We start from the raw sequence: 20,097 nt of genomic DNA, 5'->3' as shown, positions 1-20,097 counted from the left end.
TACATGGAGGTTTTAGAGCAACATCTGCTGCCATGCAGAAGACCTTGCAGGTTTCAGCAAGACGATGCTGAACCACATCCTGCATCCATCCCAGCAGCATGGCTTCACAGGAGAAGAGTCCGGCTGCTGAACTGGCCTGCCTGCAGTCCAGACCTTTCCCCAATACACAACATCTGGAGCATCGTGGAAGCAGAAATCCAGGACTGTAGAGCAGCTAGAATCCTGCATCACACCATATCTACATGACTAAATGCATCGAGTTGTTGACTTGTGATTGGCTGATTAGATATTTGTGTTCACAAGCAGTTGAAACAGGTGTACCTAATAAAATAGTCTGGAGTGTAGTTTTTCTGTGTATACATGTTAATGTATACACTGATTTCCAGTTGATTGTATCTGATTAGTTTAACTAGCCTTACCCTCCATTTGTCCTTTGCTGTGTGCAGGTTCGGATGCTGAGGAAGTCCAAGCAGAAGCAGAAGAAGTCTTCAGCTAACGTGAGGGACGGACGCTCAGAGAGTCCTTCCTCCAGAGACGGAGGACACTGACCGACTCACCTGGACACCGGTGTCCCGCCTCTAACCTCCTTCCTGCTGCACCCAGGAAGACATTCTGGTCTCAGCAGGCATGAATCCACTCATCTAGCTTTGTAGCAATGCTAATGGGCTGCAGATCAACCTGAATACAGAAGGAGGTGAAACCTTTAACATCTTTCAGCTGGGAGAAGGATGGAGGAAGGAAGAGAAAGAGTTTGGCGCAGTTTGGATTTTCTTCCTGCCTCTTTAACAGCGACAGAATAATAAGCATTAACATTCCGCTCTTAATTTAACTTTTGTATTTAAACCAGTAATCAAGATCTCAGCAGATCACAAATGAGCTGTAGTTATAAATACATTTCCAAGTATTTATGACCTCTGAGTTGGAACAAAATTACTCAGATAAGTATTTAACTGAGGTTTGTAAATTCTCTTCCAGACGTGGCTTTACATGTGCCGTAAGTAGAGGTAGACTCAGTGTCTGTTCTTACGTTGTAATTTAAAATAATGTGCAGCTATTAGATGATAATGGCCTCAGTGTTGGTCACTTAGTCTGGAAGGAACGGACTGACGGGCAGTTCTTAGGAAGCTGCGACCAGATGCTGTTAATCTAAACTAGAAAGCTCCTGGAAAACTCAACTGTACAGACGTTCAAGGACAGTTTTATGTTGCATGGAAGCCTCCTGGAGGCTAATAAGTGCTCAGCGACCTCTGAACAGCGTGAACGTGGAACTGGAAACCCAATGCCAGTCAACATATTGATTAGAATAAACCTTTGATCAGTCTCAGCTGTGTCAAGCTACTGAAAATCTTGGAATACCAAGAGTGTGCACGATACTGGTTCACATCAACCATAATCATGTTATTTTCTTGTTTCATTAACAAATTCACAAATTTTATGAATGAATGTAAAGAATCGAAATACTTAATCCCTAAAAATGGGAAAACCTAGAATATGAAGGAAATTTAAGTACTTTAGAAAGTGGTAAACTTTCTGTTAGAATAATAGTAATTTTAAGAATACATCAATTTATTGAGATTGGTTTGAACCTAATTGTAAAATCGATTAAGAGCTTAAACATTTCTAAGTTATTTGGTTTTAATCAGAATAGAATAGAAATACTTTATTAATCCCTTTGGAGAGTCCTCAGGGAAATTTGGGATCTCATGACATAAAGATGAGAATCTTTACCACTTGGGACAAAGATATGCTGAAGGATGCTCTGCCTTTCACATAAAGATGATTTTAACATTTATAAATGGACATGTTTTGATGAAGACTTTGGATAAAGATGCCCTCTGCAGTTTGTGTCGTGCTGCAGCTTCAGGCTGTGTTTTCCGTTGTGACGATGTGTGACTGACTTTTCCTTCTTTCTGACTTTTCAGAGAGCCGTTACAACAAGCCATTAAACAGTTCAGAATTATTTTATGTATTTTTACTGAAATTATCGCAGTTGTGCCGGTTAGCCAGAATGGCAAAACTTAATCATTACAATCTGAAATCATTTTGTGCCTCTGAAATCTAAAAAAGCTTGCTGCTGAGCTAGCCAACAAGATCCTAGCTTCTGGTTTTACAGAAAATATTTAAATTAGTATAAATAAACCCAGTTAGCAGTAATTTGAGAACTATAAAGCAACCACTTTGTGTTTAATATGTTACTACGCCTTCTGAAATTACATGTTGCACACAAACCTAGCTAGCTTCTTAGTTTAGAAACTAGCAAGAAGAAAAAATATCTACATTACATGTTAAATAAACTAACAATGTCACATTTTAAAGCAAACTGCAAAGCATAATTGCAAAAACAAGGCTCAAATTGTAGAGACTTGAGGGTTTAAGTTTTTAGTTAATACATCAAATAGGCTGCTAACAGCACATTCAAACTGGGATGTTCATTGTGTCGGATATCATGGGGTTTTTGAAAAGTCTCGCATAACTTCTCGCAAACTCAAGAACTGAAGGTTGACACAAATGGACTATCTTACAACAACCAAACTAAGACTAAAAGTAGCCCGAAAACTAGCTAATTATTAGCTTGTGAAGCTAAAGGCCGTTGCTAGCTAGCTAACATATAGCTAGCACATCTGACTTTTTTTTTTTTTTTTTTAAATCATTGTTAATTGGAAACAAAATAATTCTGGCATTTTAAAAATTTGAATTTGCATTTATTGGTTAACAGCAGCATGAAATGATCCGTTAAGCCTTTTCTCCATTCATAGCTCTTTTCACACAAATCAGCGCAGCCAGGATTAACATAGAACGGACCCAGCAGAGTCCAGACTGAAGGAAAAGACCCAAAGATGAGCTCCAGGCTTGGCTGGAACTCATGCTCTTTGAATGGAAAGATTTCATGAAAGAGGCATGTTTTCAGAGTTGCCAAATGTAAAGAGGTGCCGTTGTTAAAGGAAAGTTGTGACACAAATGAGGTATTATGCTGAATTTTCCAGCTTGATGTAGCCTCAGCAGTACTTGACTGTTTTTCAGCTGTAATATTTACACCTTAAAAAATCTTACATCTGCATTAACTGATTGATTTTTGAATTTTGGTGCTAGAAATGCTGTTGCGTAAGGTGTCTGTGCTTGAATTAAGATTCAGATCATGTTTTTATCCAAAGCTTCAAACTGAAGTTCATTAAATGTTTCATTGACGGGCTCATGAAATAACTTAAATTCTGATTAGTTCATTTTAAAATGACTTCTTTCAACTCTTTCCTACAGCAGCTGGTTTTAACCCACTTGATTTTACATTCCTAAATTTTAGATATTTGTAGTTATAAAATGCTAAACTGTCTGAAATCTGCATTGTTTATTATTATTATTATTTCATCTCACACAAACTAACTGTGGGTTTTGGTTCACCAGTGCTGTCAATTTTCCTGTCACGTGACCTTTCAACATTAAAAAGTACATTGAATATGGCAGTAATGAGCTGTCATGGTGGACATTTAGAGAAAACGGTATTTTAAAGGAGGCACTCCAATCCAGTCTCCTGACTGATCTCCTGCGTTTGATCTCATGGATAAGACTGAGAGTATACATCCTTATAAATACCTGTATGTATGTTTATCATGGCTGGCTCATATTGTTTGCTTGCTTGAAGTGTTTGTGGAAGTCCTCAGAAATTACCGCTACACGTTCATATGCTGCAATATAACAGTAACCAGTAGGGGACAGTGTTGGGACCAGTTTGACTGGATATAATGTGACAGGGTTGACAAAAAAAACTTTCTAAGACCAGTTTGTTAACCCTGTCTGAAATTGCCAGCGATAAAGACAAAATTTAACATAAATTTAAACTTCACTTGAAAACAAACTTTGTGAGCTCATCATAACAGAATAAATTACTCATAATATTGAGAAAACAAACTTCGTAACCAGTTATGGTACGTCGTTCTCAAGAAAAAGCCAATTTCTTGAGATAAAGACAAAATTTAATATAAATTTAAACATTACGTGAAAATGAGATAACGGTAAAAGTGACTTGTCCTTTAGAGATAAAAGCATCCACAATAAATAACTGCTGTTAAGACTCCTATATTCCTATACGTTCAGAAAAGTTATTTTATATTCAAACTTGATTTTTGGAAAAGTGACAGCACCTCCACCAGTAGGGGGCGCTGCAGAGAGGACAAAATGAACGTCTCTCACTCTGGTCACCAACGATGAGGTTTGAGGCTTTGATATAACAGATCTGAGATCTGCAGCATTAATTGTTCATTTTGATGTACTGTGGAGCACAAAGCTTCGTCTGTTTGAACACAGTCATGTTTTTTTGTTGTTTTTGTACAGTTCCGTGCTGATGGTGGGAAATTACACGTAAGAAGTTTAGCTGTTGGTGTCGTACTGTAAACCAGCTTTCCTGCAGAGTGTTTTCCCAGTACGTTGCTAGGACTCTGCTGTTTTAAACGGTTTAAATAACTAAAACCATCTGCTTTATATTCCCTGTCGGTGATTTATTTGAAAATCCATCAGTAACCTATAAATGTTTGACATGTGATGGGAAACACATCAAACATGATGGTAAACATGGAAATATCTGTTTTATAATAATATGTTGTGAGATGACAATATAAAATTAAAAGAAAACCTTTTTTTTTAAATAAGTTGTTTTAGAGGCCATCCTATAAAACTGTTTTGGTAAACGTCTGCAGGAAGTTTAACTTTTTTTAAATGAATGGTTAGATTTTCAGGAATATAAAGCAGAGTGGTTCAGCTTAAAGATGGAAAACCGGTTCAGTCCTGACATTCCTGGAAGCACAAGATTTTTCCTGCAGCTGATTATAAATATTTTTTAAGTCCATAGATGAAGCTGATCAAGCTGATGAATCATTTTCTGCAGGTGTGACGTTGTCGGGTGGATACCTGTGACTTTCTGTCCTGATGACGTGGCGATAAATGAAAAGATAAAACTGTAAACGAAACACCAAAGAGGATCAGAAAAAATTCTGGATACAGAACACAGACGTGTATTATAGCTTCAAAGAAATTCTACAAATTTAAAACCAAACTTCTTTAACAATGTTGGTTGAAACAACTTTAGATTCAGGAAAAATATCAGACGTGTTCTTTCTGTATACCATTTGGCCAGCTGATGTCCTGGACACAGACCGGGAAACCGTGGGAAAAAGGTTTTCACACGGCTCTTTAAAAAAAAAAAAACATCGTTTGATCTTGTTGATTTTATGTCCTCCATCTCTGGTACTGCTGTTTGGATCCTTGATTCCTTTATTTGATAGAGTTTACAGGAGTCACTCACCAAGGAGAATCGGGTGTTTGAGTCACTGAGTCACCGAGGCTATGTTTGATTTTTTCCAAAATACGATTTTTTATTTTATTATTATTCTTTTTTTGCATGAAAGTTTACATTATAATATCAATGCGACCTTCATCACACCTTAGTGAGAACGGTACTTGGCCTTGAAGTGACACACATGCAGGTGCGAAGTGCGTTTTGTTTACGGAAGGTAAAAAGGATGTTTTATGTGTTTGTGGATCAATTTGGAAGTACTTGGATGGTCGGAAACAACATTATGCCCAATTGATGAATGACATGATTTGATATTGCTGCGTTCTCCTTCCACCAGTGCTGAATTGTGCTGTTTTTCTCACTTCTATGACATGGAAGTCGGATTAAATGCGGCATGACCGTTCAGACTGAGCTCGCTTCAACGCAGATCGGATACATATCTGATGTAGGACAACTTATGAAAGTAGTCTAGATCGTATTTTGAAAAAAAATTGGATTTGTGACGTTCAGACTGTCCTTAAAAAATCTGATGAGTCATATATGGCAAAACAAAAAAAGACAATGGTAGTTGAGCTGCAGTGAGGATGTGAGTGACTAGTTCACAGCTCATAGCTGGAAGAGAAAGTGAGAGTTGATTTGAAACAAGAAAGTAGAGCTGTTACTTTACTTTTCCCTCTAATATGGAAATTAACTCGATGTATTCATACTGATACAGTTAGAATAGCACTTGCACAATAGTGACATATGATGGACGCAGGGACGAGTCATCGAACGAGTTAACAGAGATGACGAATCATGACTCGTGAGTCAGTAAAATGATCCTCAGGTTTCACACGATTCATTCAGGACTCGCATGTTACTATTTGGTACCAAACAACTGATTTGGCTGAAATGATACCAGGCGGTGACGATACAGACCCCGGGTCATACTGGAAATGTACCAGAACCCTTCCCAAATCAAAGCAATGTTTCAGTGTTAGCGGAAACTTGCAGCTCCGTTCAGTCATGTCAGCTGAGCCATCACCTTCATCCGGATCCTCCTGCCTGTGGTGGAGGGTGAGATGCTGACGAACCGTTCCGTACACGACCATGTGATGGAAAAACCTACCACCAAGATAGAAAGATTCAAAGTGAGCGAACATAGAACATCTGCGTCCAGGGGCCCACCGCCTCCTCCACGCCGTGAGAAACTCCCCCACCAAAAACTGCCAGTCGCACAGCAACCCGTCATGGCCGCCGTCCATTCTGTAAAGTTTTTTTCAACATTGCTGCTTCGACGTAACTTTTCTGCTTTCGTGCCTCCGTCGTGGCGTCTGCTGTCGAAGTCCGGCCCGCAGCCTCGGGGCCTCGTCGACGCGCTGCGACGCCCTCAGCGCGTTGACGTCGTGACGTGTGTGTGTTGTGTTCACCTCTGACGTGCTGAGCTCATGTGCCTCTGAATGTGCTGCAGGTGTTGGGTTTCTTCTGCTGTAGCTCTTCAGTTTTTACCGACTGTTTCTCTGAATAGATGACGTGTATATTTTTGCAGACAGAAGCTGTTTTTAGTTTCATCTGTAAAGTTTTAACTGTAAATTGCACTAATAGTTTTACAGATGCTTTTAGATGTGATGTTCAGGTTATTATGAATGTGGTTAAAACTAAAGCTGGATATAATACATGTATATGTTTAGATAACAGATTCTTATATGTGATTAATCCTAATAAAATAAAGATCGTCTCAGAACTAAACATGGTGTTTTGTGTCTTATTATATAGAATAGACATTCTGGCTTGAATGAGAAATACCAGAATGACCGGCAGGGGGATTCTCTGGACTCTTTCAGTCGCTGATGCAGCCTATGGATGGATGATACTTCATGAAATATCACTGAGAAAAACTTGTATGCATGTATGTATATTATAGATTTATTTATTCTGTAGTGGGTAGGAGTCTGTTGGATGACCTGCTGCAGAAGAGGAAACTTCATGGCCATGGAGAGATATTTAATCATTCAAACTGTATTTTAATAATCATAATCACAAAAGTATGATAGCTTAGAGCGGCTAATCCTGCAGTTTTTTATTTTTTATTTGATTCTCCTGAGTTTGATTTAATGAGATAAGTTACTTCATCTAGTTATGTCGAGAAATCTGGCCGCTCTTGGTTTTCATACAAAAGTGACATTTGGAGTGATATTTTAATCTGGATATCTTAAATTAATATTATTACCAGTAACAGCTGGCCTGTAGATATCTTCAGTTTTTTTCTCAGTGGTTTTATTTCAGACATCCAGAATGTTTACATCAGGAATGAAACCGTAGAGATGCTAAACAGGGACAGTGCATAGCTCCAACAGATCCTAGGAGCCATCAGGAACCCTGCCTCGCATTTACAGCGTCTGGGACTGGCTCTAGTACCCCCACAACCCTGTAATGGAATAAATGGGTGTTGACAGTGGATGGATGCATCTTCACATTAATTTTCTTCTTGTTTCACAAATTTTAAAAAAGTATTTCTTCTGTGTTTTATTAAGACACGAGTACATTTGTATCCATTTCCAAATGCACGTGTCCACATCTGAACTATTTTCAGAATCTCATATTGAGAAAGTTATGAGTTATTTCCTGTTTTTACATCTTAAATCCCATATTTTCCATGTTTTGTGTTTTTCTATTTTCCTGTATAAGTATTATTATAATTTTAGTTTACAACAGTATTTTTTGTTTTGTTTCTATTTCTGGACATTTGTTGTGTGTTTTGTTTAGTATTTTTGCATTATATAATTAATTTAATTTTCTTCATATTCTGTAATGCTGTTGTAACATTGCAATTTCCCAGTCAGAGATCAGTTAATTATTTCTAATTCTAATTTATTTACAGTAGTAGTTTATTGTAGAGTTGTTGTTGCCCACTGTGGCAATCCTCCCCACCAGGCTGCGGGCCCAGTAGTCAACCATCTAGTGCGCAGTGAAAACCAGAGGGCAGTATTTGAATAATTATGTAAATATGCTTGTACAGATTCGTGTTTGTGCTCAGAGTGAGACCTCTTCGTTTCCTCTCTTCTCTGGCTGCTCTGTACGTCAGAGGGAATTTCCAGTGGGGAAGGAAATCAAGCCACTTTTATTATAATTGAGAGACAAACTCAGTCACCTGCATAACCCCGCTGCGCGCGCTGAAAGACATTTCTTTCTTAAATTGCTCGGACTGAAATAATATCGCGTTTATGAACGGTAATGACGCGCTCGTGCCTCGTCATGACGTTTTGTGATTAAAGTCGTGCTGTAAGAAAATGGGTCTGTTGGTTCAGCATGGCGAAATAATGATGTGCACGAGTCAGCCGGAGTGAAGCGGAACGAGGACTGACACCCATATTTCATGCGGAGAAGCTGACTTTCACCTGAGCAAGCTAACCAGGTAACAACCTGAAAGCTACAGTGACTAGCCTCGCAGCTGGTTACTGGCAGCCGAACTTCACCGTGACCCGCGGCCACTCCGCTGGCTGCTTTGTTTTGTTACTTACTTCCTTATTAGCCAGGTAACTTTAAGAGCGCCCCACCAAAACTCAGCTTTCCTTCCTGTCTGCAATCACAACAATTTATGGCTTTTTTAAAAATTAATTTTGATTTTATAGAATCTAACAGCAAATTCGGAATGTTTATATCCCAAATGTAGTCTTTATTTAATTCAGTTAACTCTTCATATAACTTTACCCGCTTGTGTTTGTGGTTACGGATGACAAGATAAATAAAGTGACAAAAAACGACAAAAGGTTTATGAACGTTACAGACGCCGAAATCACGGCTACATTCAGCAGAATGGCAGGTTTTTATCAATCTCTCATGTAGTGCCGTGTCATGAGCTGAACCGTGAAGGAGCCGTTAAGTGGCACATTTTTTCAACGGAGTTTATTACGGTCCCCGCACAAGGAACCTACAGGCTAGTTCTGGGACAGCGGGGACAGGTAGCGGTTAGCGGCGCCGACAGCACCCTCAGACCCGGAGCCGAAAGGCGGGCAAGGCTGCACCGCTGCCCCCGGCTAAGCAGACGCAGGCTAACGATACTCTGTTGTTATTAACTGTAGGTGTGTCCCAATTCAGGGTCTGCACACTTCGAAGTGCGGATTCGTCGGCCACATACGTCATCGCGGTGCGCGAAGTACTGTCCCAATTCACAGAATTTGAAGGACCCTCCGAATCCACCCTTCGAATCCGCACTTCGTTTGGCCTCAAACGAAGGATGCTTGTGATGCATCCTTCGCGGCCTCTTTTCTCCCACAATTCGTTGCGCACAGGACGGTGGCGAATCAGCAACCTCACAAGAGTCTTATTAAGTTTAAATAAAGTTTTATTTAAAAAAAGTTCGTTTATTTAACTACACCTTAGTATATACGTTACAAAATCAAGTACATTTAAAGCATGTTTGTTAAATGGCGACATTAAAATTCGGTAATATTTGATATTCAGATACTTTTAAGGGGTTAATTAAGTGTGTACCGGCTGGAAAACAACAGAGCCTCAAACCGTTTTTTTTTTTTTTTAACTGTCGGTGTTGCCGCTCCGTGTTCAGCGTCTACTGACGTTTCCTACGAGTAATTTCTGAGGTTTAAGTGATTAAACGTCCTGTGTTGTTGCTATGGGAAATTCTTGTAGACTAGGTAGGCTGTCCCATTTCACGAACGTTAAGCAGACTTCGAAGTGTGTAGACTACGGAGGACACTCTGTAGCCTACGTAGTCTGCGCACTTCGAAGTGTGCAGACCCTGAATTGGGACACAGCTTGTGACTTTAACTACATTTAAAAACAACTGTCTCGCGCTGTTTATTAGCCGTTAGCAAGACCGCTAACTTACACAAAGGCGCGTTCATGAGAGAGCGGCGCGGAGACGCGCGTTTCTCAGAAGCATCAAGTGTCAAAATATTAATAATAAGTAAATATTATTAGTTATCAGTTGTGAATTCAAAAGATACATTTTATCAGGACAGTAGGAAAAAGATTAATATATATATATATATATATATATATATATATATATATATATATATATATATATATATATTATATATATATAATAGGTAATTTATAAATGATTGTAGGGATACTTCAGTTTTTTTTAATAGCAAATAAACAAAGCAATCAAATTTGGGGTTGAAATATACTGCAACTTTATAACACTTTAAAACCACAAAGTTGGACAAAGTGCAGCAATGTGTCATCTCACATATAGATTCATAAATTCATAACTATACTAAAATATATAACACAATTAATTAATCAGCCTGTTTTTTCTATTGGGTGTTTTTTTTTTTTTTTTATTTCACAGCACATTTCAAACTGTTTCTTGCAAATCAGGTGTTTTGTTTATTTGCAAAGATAAACAGGTTTAAAGATGCCATAAGAACGTTTTGGTTTAATTTACAGATCATTTTTTATCATAATAAGTAACCAGTAATTATTTGTGACAATATTGCCTGTGATTTGAGCTACAGCTGATTGATCTGTTGACCATCAGTGAGAAGGAACCCATCATGTATACAAAGATGACATCACAATTTAGTTTTATCCAAAATATCCAGGAAATTCCTCTCATCATCATGTGAAATGCTGAAACTAGAGGCTTAAAATATTTGAGTGATCAGTTATTGTTGTTGTTTTTTAAGCAGATGCCGATAAAACTGTTAGAAAACAAGATATCCTGTTGAAGATGAACAATTTTCCGAGTTATTGTCCCTCATTTCATTTATATCTTTAATGCATCAAGTTTAAAATAAGGGAAAAGATAATAAAAAGTTCTTTAAAAATATTCTTGATGTTTAATTATAATTGCTGTAACCAAATGAAATCTGGAAGAATTTTCAGTTGTATGTTTTTCTTTTTATCTATTTTTTAAACATTGATATAACATTAAACTACTGAGTTTTAATAAGTTGTTTAAAGATAAATAATGAATAACATTTGAATTTAAGTGGCAGGGTGGTGCGCTCGGTGCAGTCAGTGTTTGGGACTAACTGAGATGTTGTTTCACCTCTGCAGAAACAATGGCGGGAGACGACCACTACCTTCATCCTTCCAACCAGGTAAACTCACCTTCAGCTCGTCACACCTGTTTTGTCTTTGCAGAGCTGTGCTAATGTTACATTTACAGACATACAAAGTGAAAAACACATCAGGGCAGGGTTTAGTCACCTTCCTGAGAGCACTTAAATCCATCCTGACCATGTCCATCGATGACCACAGTGGAGCATCTTCTGATGCTACTTCCAGCAGGATAATGCACCACGTCACAAAGCTCAGATCATCTCCACCTGCTTTCTAGAACATGGAAAGCAGCTGGACTTTAACAGCCTCCACAGCCACCACATCTCAGTCCAGTAGAGCAGCTTTGGGATGTGGTGGAGCAAAACCTCTGAGGAATGTTTCCAACATCTTGTTGAATCTATGACGCCAAGAATTAATGCAGTTCTGAAAGGAAAAGAGGTCCAACCTGGTGCTAGAAGGTGGACCTGATAAAGTCACCATTGAATGATGGATGGGAGGATGACCCAGTTGTTTCATGGAGGGGGTGGGATGGGATCAAACTGCCATCAGCTGAACCAATCTGCCTCACCAGTTACATTTATGGTGGCGTTCACAGATATCAGCCACCATCTGCTTGGTGTTTTTAATATTTAGGAACAGAAGATTCCTACAGAATCACATTTGTCCAGCAGTTCTTGGTCCCCTGACTCCTGTCCACCTCTAATACACCTCACCATCACCTCAGATCTGCACTGATGCACTGAATTCCTGGTTGTTCTAAACTTTGTGTCTCTTGCAGATATATGAGATGATTGATCCGACCTGGGACTTTCCCCCTTTCTCTGCGATGCCTCCAGCAACGTCTCTGCGGACAGGTGAGTGTCTTCCACCTTCACGCTGCTGTTTGTTAAGTTTAGTTGTAGAAAAGACCTCTGAATGTGTCTCTATGAAGAAGTTCTTACCTTCTGTTTTTAAAGTGGTTGGAATGTCAGAAACTGAGAGCAGCCATGAGTCCCTGGACAAGTCCTTCCAGCTTTAAAGAAAAACTTTATCATCTTATCCTTCCGGCTGCACGGTGGTGTGGTGGTTAGCACCGCAGCCTCACAGCAAGAAGGTCGCCGGTTCGAATCTCGGCTGGGGGGAGGTTCGAACCTTGAGGGTGGTGGCCTTTCTGTGTGGAGTTTGCATGTTCTCCCCGTGTATGCGTGGGTTCTCTCCGGGTTCTCCGGCTTCCTCCCACCGTCCAAAGACATGCATGTTAGGTTAATTGGACACTCTAAATTCTCCGTAGGAGTGAGTGTGTGTGTGAATGGTTGTTTGTCTCTATCTGTGTTGGCCCTGTGACAGACTGGTGACCTGTCCAGGGTGTACCCTGCCTCTCACCTGTTAAAATGCTGGGATAGGCTCCAGCTCACCCGCGACCCGAAATGGAATAAGCGGTCAAGATAATGGATGGATGGATGGATCTTATCCTTCCAGGAAGACCCGACAGACCTCATCTCATAAACATGTGCTTCAACCTGACCTTAAAAGTTTTCCTCTGGGTTTAGTTATTAACTCAAAAAAATGTATTTCACTCAAACGCGGCCATTTTTGTTTACATTGCAATGCATTCTGGTTAATAATGTCACGTGGTTGCTGCTGGCTCAGTCCCACATAGCAGTAAATCGTCTCAATATTTTCTACTCAGTCTTTTCAATTTGAACCCGAGTGCAGAGCAACAGTGAAGAAATCACTGAAGATGAGGGCGATCAGACGGATGAAGATGAGGACAATCAGACGGATGAAGACGGGGACGATCAGACGGATGAAGACGAGGACGATCAGACGGATGAAGACGGGGACGATCAGACGGATGAAGATGAGGACTATCAGACGGATGAAGATGAGGACTATCAGATGGATGAAGACGGGGACGATCAGACGGATGAAGATGAGGACTATCAGACGGGTGAAGATGGGGACGATCAGACGGATGAAGATGAGGATGGTCAGACGGATGAAGAGGATGATCAGACAGATGAAGAGGACAGAATGGACCAAAGTGTCTGCAGGTTGTGCAGGAGCTACCTGCCACTGTACCACTGTACCACTGTACCCGATGTGCTGTCATCTGTTTGAGTTGCTGCTTCGGTCATAGTTGAAGAAAACTGGACACTTCCAGATGGCAGGACTAAATGAGGCGTTTAGGCGTCGTGTGAGAGAAGACTCTTCATTTGAGTCCTCTAGGAACTGTTGTCGACAAAATGACTCGGATGAGAGAAGTAAGAAGAACATGAACGTGGCTCCTTAGGAAGCTGTGTCCATCCACAGACTTTCTTCCATTCAGCTGTCCTCACCGTCTCTCAGAGAGCAGAGGACTCACATCGCTGCTGGTTCCAGTTTCCTCTTAACTGGAAACTGGAACCAAAAGCAGCTCAGTGCAGCATCGTTTCTGTAGATCCACCGTTAAAGGCACAAGCGAGACACGTTTACCTTCCCGTCTTTGTCTTCTTGTTTTAAAAGCATGTCATTGTCCCAGAATGCATTGCACAGGTAAAATAATGATGACCTTAAAAACGTAGTAAACAGATACGGTTTTTGAAGTAATCGGGAGTTTTCACGTGGCGGTGACAATAAATTTTAACAGAACATTAACATGTTAAGTCCAACAGCTTTTTAAATATCAAATATCAGCATCACACCTGTGTGTGAACCTGTATCTATAAAAACGGTTTGTGTGGTTTTCTCACCTTTTTTTTTAAATTTAATTATGCTGCTCCTCCTCAGATGTTGTGGAGGATGGTACTGGGACATTAACAGTGTGAAGAGTGGGTTGAGCTGATAATTCACACCTGAGTGAACTGGAGTTTGTTCAGTTTTATTAATGATTGACTCCACAATGAGCACTTTAAACAAACACAATACCTCTGACACTGTTCGTCTGTTGTTGGACAACACGAGTAAGACTTATGAGGAACTTTGAACTTTTTTTTATTCGTCTTAGAGCTGTTTTGTGTTTGTCATGATACCAGGAACGTAGTCAGTATCAGCTACACATAAATTCTGTGACATTAACATCAAATGTTCTAATAGATCATCCAGATCCACTTGTGACCACAGTTCCTGGCCTGGGACATTCCCATGAGGAGCTAAAAACAATGCAGAAAACAACCTGAATTTACAGGCGGTTTAATCTGCAAAAACTAATCTGAGAAAAAAACAAGATGCAGGTTAAATGAGGAGGAGGTTAAACAGTTTAACCTGGACCAGGACTCTGGGTCAAGACCCTGGACCAGTTCTGTAAAATAGTTTCTGTTCACATGTGATGAACTTGTTTGTTTCCTCGTCTGAGAACCGTCATGTTTTAAATGTGTCTGTGATTCATTCATGATGGATCATCTGTCGGATTTTACACGCGTGCCGTTAAATGGATCTGGTGATGTTTATTTCTTGTTTCAGAAGTTACATAAACAACCAGTTTGGTTTGACTTTGTTGGGAAGTGATTCCCGACTCTGATCTCACATAGTTGGAAGTTGTTTAGCATCAAAACTGTCAGTCATCTCTTTCCTGATTGTTGTTGAAGATTATTATGATATAATTACTGTTACAGATAATTACGTTATTTCTAGCTGGGATTTATTTTGCCTCAAGTGGCACATTTAAATGTGATAAGTTAAAATAAAAGTGATTTCAAAGTCATATCTATACATTTATTGTAGCTGTTACTACTAAACATAATCAATCAGGGGTTTCTTTTTATTTTTTATTGCGAATTTTTCTGACCAATATTGTGATTTAGTTTACGTTTAATCTTTAAATTCTAGCTTCTGTTCATGCATTAATATATTTCATATATGAGACGGAATATTATCACATGGCATCAGACAAACATTTTAACAAGGACATAAAGTTAAAATAAAGTTAAAATATGAACAGCTTCCCTTACCAACTACATGATGCAATCTGTGGCCAAAACACTGAAGGTACATGGTTGAATCTGGGTTCTGCGATTATATGAGACCCCATAACTTTGGACACCTTAAGTAGGCCTGTCACAATAACAAATTTTGCTGGGCGATAAATTCTCTCAGAAATTATCGCGATAAACGATAATATTGCGCAAAACGATAATGTTCTCATTTTGACACCATTTTCAACTAATATAATGACAATGCCATAATAATGTAAATACACCCTTTCAAAGATCAATAAACTTTAATTTCTAAAAAACATTTTACACTGGAACTGGAAGACATTTTAAATAAAACAAAAACCATAAATAGAATGGACTCTCCGTCTCATTAACAATGAATGAAAACTAAACACAATAAGTATGATGGATAATAAAGTCTGCTCTGTAAACAAAATTACCTTTAAAAAATATATATTTAAAAAAAAATATTAAACATGAGGCTCAGACAGGGAAAACCGGCAAAGCTGGCTATTAAAAAAAAATAAAAAAATTCACACACTCCGGGACAGTAATGCGGTTGACTGGGAATCCTCTCGAACCTCTCGATTAGCCGGCATTGCTCTTGATGTTTATTTAGTCATATACGGTAGTATATCTGACTGTATTTGTGTAATGTGCCTGCGCATTACAGGGGTTATTAGGGTAGACTAGGAAGTGGGGGGCTTTGTACTGACATTGTAGGCTACATGTGTGTGTTCTGCCTACTTGTGGGGAGCAGCGAAACAATAAATGAGGAAGTGCTCGCAGCTATTATTTCTCCATTTGACTTATTTACATATTTCAGCATAAGAATAGGAGGTTTAGCGCGAGAAGCCACTTAAATGCTCGAGTCTCACGGTCAGTGAGTGTTGGCAGCCCTGCAAAACAAATGTGGTTTACCGGCTCTCACTGGCAAACTTATCGCGCTCATTTTTTCTTGCCGTGCAATTAATTGACTTATTGCTTATCACGACAGGCATAACCTTAAGTCTGGGAAGACTTAGACAAAATAACACTTGACACTCTTCATCACTTGGCATCCTTAAGGTTAGAGCTTCTTGGAAGTGTTGGGAAAAGGAATGGGAACGTTACAGAGCGGGAAAAGATTCACAGAACCTATTTTTTCTGAAATGTTTCAGGTCTGAGATGAAAACTGTAGGAAATGAACAAATTAAACGAAGCTGATGATAAAACATGAAATAAGTCTGTGAATCACTTTGTAGAGTTCAGTAAGACTTCAGATGTTTGTCCAGTTTAACAGAAGGAATAACAACATGTATCAGAGTGAAATTTATTTTAAATCACTATTTTTATTGATCTATTTTATTTTTAATTCACTATTTTAAAACTGTTGCGTGTTCCAGTTTGGGCTTTGAGCCTCTGTGTTTGGTCTGCAGAGGCTTGAATGAAGACTTTTTTTCTGCTGCAACCTTTACGGAGGCTAAATGTGTGAAATTATTCAGAAATATTTAAACATTTTTTCTTTATCTCACACGCTAACCAGATGAAAGCTGAGGTTGGTGGGTGGTTGGTTGGTTTGGAGGGGGGTGAAACTCAACTTTCTTGTTTCAAAAATACTATTTCGTTCTGGGGGAAAAAATGGAGGCAAAGTGAAAGAGGAGTTTCATGATGCAGTGCCTGTGGGACGGCAACTCTGCTCTCATTTCCCTTTTTGTGTCCACATAAGATCACTCTGAAGTAAAGATAAAACATCAGGTTTAGGAGGAAATCAGTGGTTATAAATGTGTAGGAAGAGAGGAAAGTATCTGTTTTACATCATATGTGAGTAATTTGAGTGATTCATCAGCATCTGGACATCCTACATCGCAGACTTTTCTGGATCAACAACTTGAACTTATCAGCACCTTTAGGAAAAAAAACAACAAAACAATACAATTAAAATGGCATGCACTATGCACAGTATCTGTCTGTGGTTGTTTTGTTTCTCCATTATGAATTTACTCTCACTGGCCACTTTATCAGGTCCACCTTGCTAGTACTTGGTGTGATAGCTTCAACGAGACGGTGGAAACCTTCCTCAGAGGTTTTCTCCATATTAACATGACAGCATCACACAGTTGAAGCAGGTTTGTCGGCTGCATCCATGATGAGAATCTCCCGTAAAAAACCCCAGATTAAGTTTAGTAAACTGTACTTAAAGTATTTTTCTGTTAATCTTTCTGCAAGTGAGGCTGTAATGTTGTTTAAGTATGTAATGTAGCATCAACTCATTAGCATCCAGCGCTGTCTCCTAAACTGCATGAGATTGAACATGTAATAATTAACTTTGAAATAACTATTGTTAAAAAATTGAAATGTCATCGTAGCCTATCTATTTCTACGAGGCTGTGGTATGCTGTTCTAACAACGTATGACAAACACCGACGGCTTCGTCTCCTCTAACCTGGGATGGAAACACATGAGATGCTGTTGCATGTTTTTAGTATTATTATTATATTTTATTTTGGATTTCGAACACAGCAAGTTGGCAAAATAGTGGGGGGACCTGACCATGTAACACCCAGAAAGAGAAAACTAAAATTTTAAAGTCAATACGAAAATTGACTGGAAGCGAATGAAGTTTTGATAAAACGGGTGATGTGGGCCGTTCTGGGCGTACCCAATAATAGTCTAGTTCTGTACTAACTGAAGTCTGTTCCAAGTCGCCTTATTGAAACCAAAATTACAATAATCAATACAAGACTGGATAAAAGCATGAATGATCATTTCAAAGGTCTGATTTTGACAACATTCTCCTAACTTTAGAGACAGATCTCAAATGAAAAAACTATTTTTTGGTTAGCTGTCAGGAATGACCCTTGATCAAACACAAGCCCAGGGCTTCTGGGGCTGGTTTTAACAGCTGAGCCCAGAGCACCAAGATGGTTTTTGATCAGGTGGATTTCTTTTCTTTCACAAGTCGTCTTGACCATGTCTCCGTGACTAAGGCCATGTCCACATGGAGATGAGTTTAGGTCTGAGTTTTTCATTGTGTGGATGTTTTGTCTACAAAAAAACATCATTTAGGGAACCTGAAAACACTTATTCATATCTGAAGGTTAATAAATGTGAAAACTCCAAATTTTCTGTTGCCATGTTTACAACCCAAATCTTTCCTGAACTGAAGATGCCATAGCTCCACCCGTCCCTCAAGCTGCATGCACAAACCCCACCGACGGCTCCAACAACGGAGGACTGCAGTGGTGCGTTTGTGCTGCAGAAACTACTGAACATGATTTGGCTTTTCCAGCAAAATCTTACAAAAATTCAAAATCCACACGCGTCTCTCTCTTAGCTAAACTGTCCAGTAGCTTCTTCTTCATAGGTTTTTCATCACATAAGTTTATGCATAATTATGCTCCATGTCTTCTTCTCTGTTTTTTTAGGCCTGACAGATATACTACAGTGTTTTCAGTGGTTTTGTGTGGACATGCACATTGCTTAAGATGGTTTGGTCTTCGTGGAAAACTTCTGAAATGAAATTGGTTCTCTCTGCGTGTGGATGTAGGCTAAATGTTGCTGCCGTTTGATTGGGTGATTAGATATTTGTATTACAAGCAGTAGAACAGGTGGAGCTGATAAAGTGGACAGTTAGTAAATGTTTCCTAATGTCTGCAGTCGTTTTGTGGGTCGTGTGTGGAAATTTTTGCACTTTGAACACATATGAGATCAAACTTTTCTAGTTTTGGGTTCTGAGTTTTTTCTGTTTCTTGTCTTCAAACTGAAACTCAATTTGGAGGGAATTAAATCAGGATGTTGACGAGCAGCGGCTGCTCTGCAGTGTTTGTTGGTGTTTAATAAATAGGAGTGATGAAGAAGAGCGTCACTGTGGATGTGCAGAGGTGAAAGAGGAAGTGTGTGCAGCCGTCAGCAGACAGGATTCTGCAGAAGATCACAGCAGCACGGCCTCACATTAAACCCAAAACGAGGCTGTGTGGAGTTGATTTTACCGTCAGCTCCCTCCTGATTAACCAGCCAGCTCCACCACAGAGCTGTGGGCTCACAGAGCTTCTGTCTGGGCCTCGACTGTATTTTCCGCTGCAGTTGTTTCAGATTTACATGCACATACCAAACAAACCAGCTCAGCATCTCATAGAGAATTAGTTGAATCTTTAGGTTTAAGTTCTTTTTCTCCAACTGAGCCTTGGAAGCTGGAGATATGTGTTTCTTGTACCTGAATCAGCAGTTTTAGCACTAACAGGAAGTGTTTCCCTCCATGACTGACTTTAATTCGTATTTGTTTAGTTTAGTTCGGACATGCTAATAAGTCCAGAAACAACTTTAATCATTTCAAGAAAGGGATCAGAAAGGGATCCAGGATTCAGACCTGGATTGGCTGGGAACTCCAACCACGACTCTGCAGCCTGACAGCGTTGTTTTTCATCAGTGAAAAAACATCAGACTGACTCTGAGGATCGTAATTATTATTTTTTTTTCTGAGGCTCAAACTGACTCTTTGTGTTTCTGTGGTTTCAGTGGACGGACCGTACTTGCAGATCCTGGAGCAGCCGAAACAGGTAACCCTCAAAGGGATTGTGACGCAGTCTCAAACCCACCATCAACTTCCTGTCTGCAGCTTTTTCTCCAGCAGACATAATTTCTTTTAACCTCGCTTTGCATTTTAATGTCAGGAAGTTTCTTTGAGCTTCAGTCAGGTTTAATGCTCTGAACATCCTGCTGTTAATGCACATCTTAAAGATGTGAGTCATAAAACAAAAAGACATTTTTGTCAGTGATGAATTAAAAACCAGCAGCTTACAGCACGAGACCTTTCTTATCAAAGAAAGAGACCTTTAATATCGCTGAACATTTACAGGAATCCTGAAATAAAAACTGGTTTTTAGTAACTCCAAACATATTTGTTCCACAAAATGACTCTGTACA

At 39.3% G+C, this 20,097-nt stretch overlaps 2 protein-coding genes across 3 annotated transcripts in view; both read left to right on the top strand.

Annotated features, from left to right (window-relative positions):
* The window catches only part of LOC121642877 (diacylglycerol kinase theta-like), a 65,566-nt gene extending 60,933 nt beyond the window's left edge, over window positions 1-4,633 (top strand). For both annotated transcript variants that reach the window (XM_041989904.1, XM_041989903.1), the window contains exon 23: window positions 447-4,633. In XM_041989904.1, coding sequence (XP_041845838.1) covers window positions 447-548 — 102 coding nt within the window. In that variant the 3' untranslated portion in view covers window positions 549-4,633. The remainder of the gene's footprint in view (window positions 1-446) is intronic.
* Window positions 4,634-8,350: 3,717 nt separating this feature from the next.
* Window positions 8,351-20,097, top strand: part of LOC121643221 (nuclear factor NF-kappa-B p105 subunit-like) — a 46,320-nt gene continuing 34,573 nt past the window's right edge. Inside the window, 4 exon segments of the mRNA XM_041990524.1 lie at window positions 8,351-8,799; window positions 11,294-11,337; window positions 12,078-12,153; window positions 19,690-19,730. Of these exon segments, the coding sequence (XP_041846458.1) occupies window positions 11,299-11,337; window positions 12,078-12,153; window positions 19,690-19,730 (156 nt within the window). The 5' untranslated portion in view covers window positions 8,351-8,799; window positions 11,294-11,298.

This window comes from Melanotaenia boesemani, chromosome 7 (assembly GCF_017639745.1).
Source record: "Melanotaenia boesemani isolate fMelBoe1 chromosome 7, fMelBoe1.pri, whole genome shotgun sequence".
Lineage (NCBI taxonomy): Eukaryota > Metazoa > Chordata > Actinopteri > Atheriniformes > Melanotaeniidae > Melanotaenia > Melanotaenia boesemani.
This window is presented reverse-complemented; position numbering and strand designations above follow the sequence as displayed.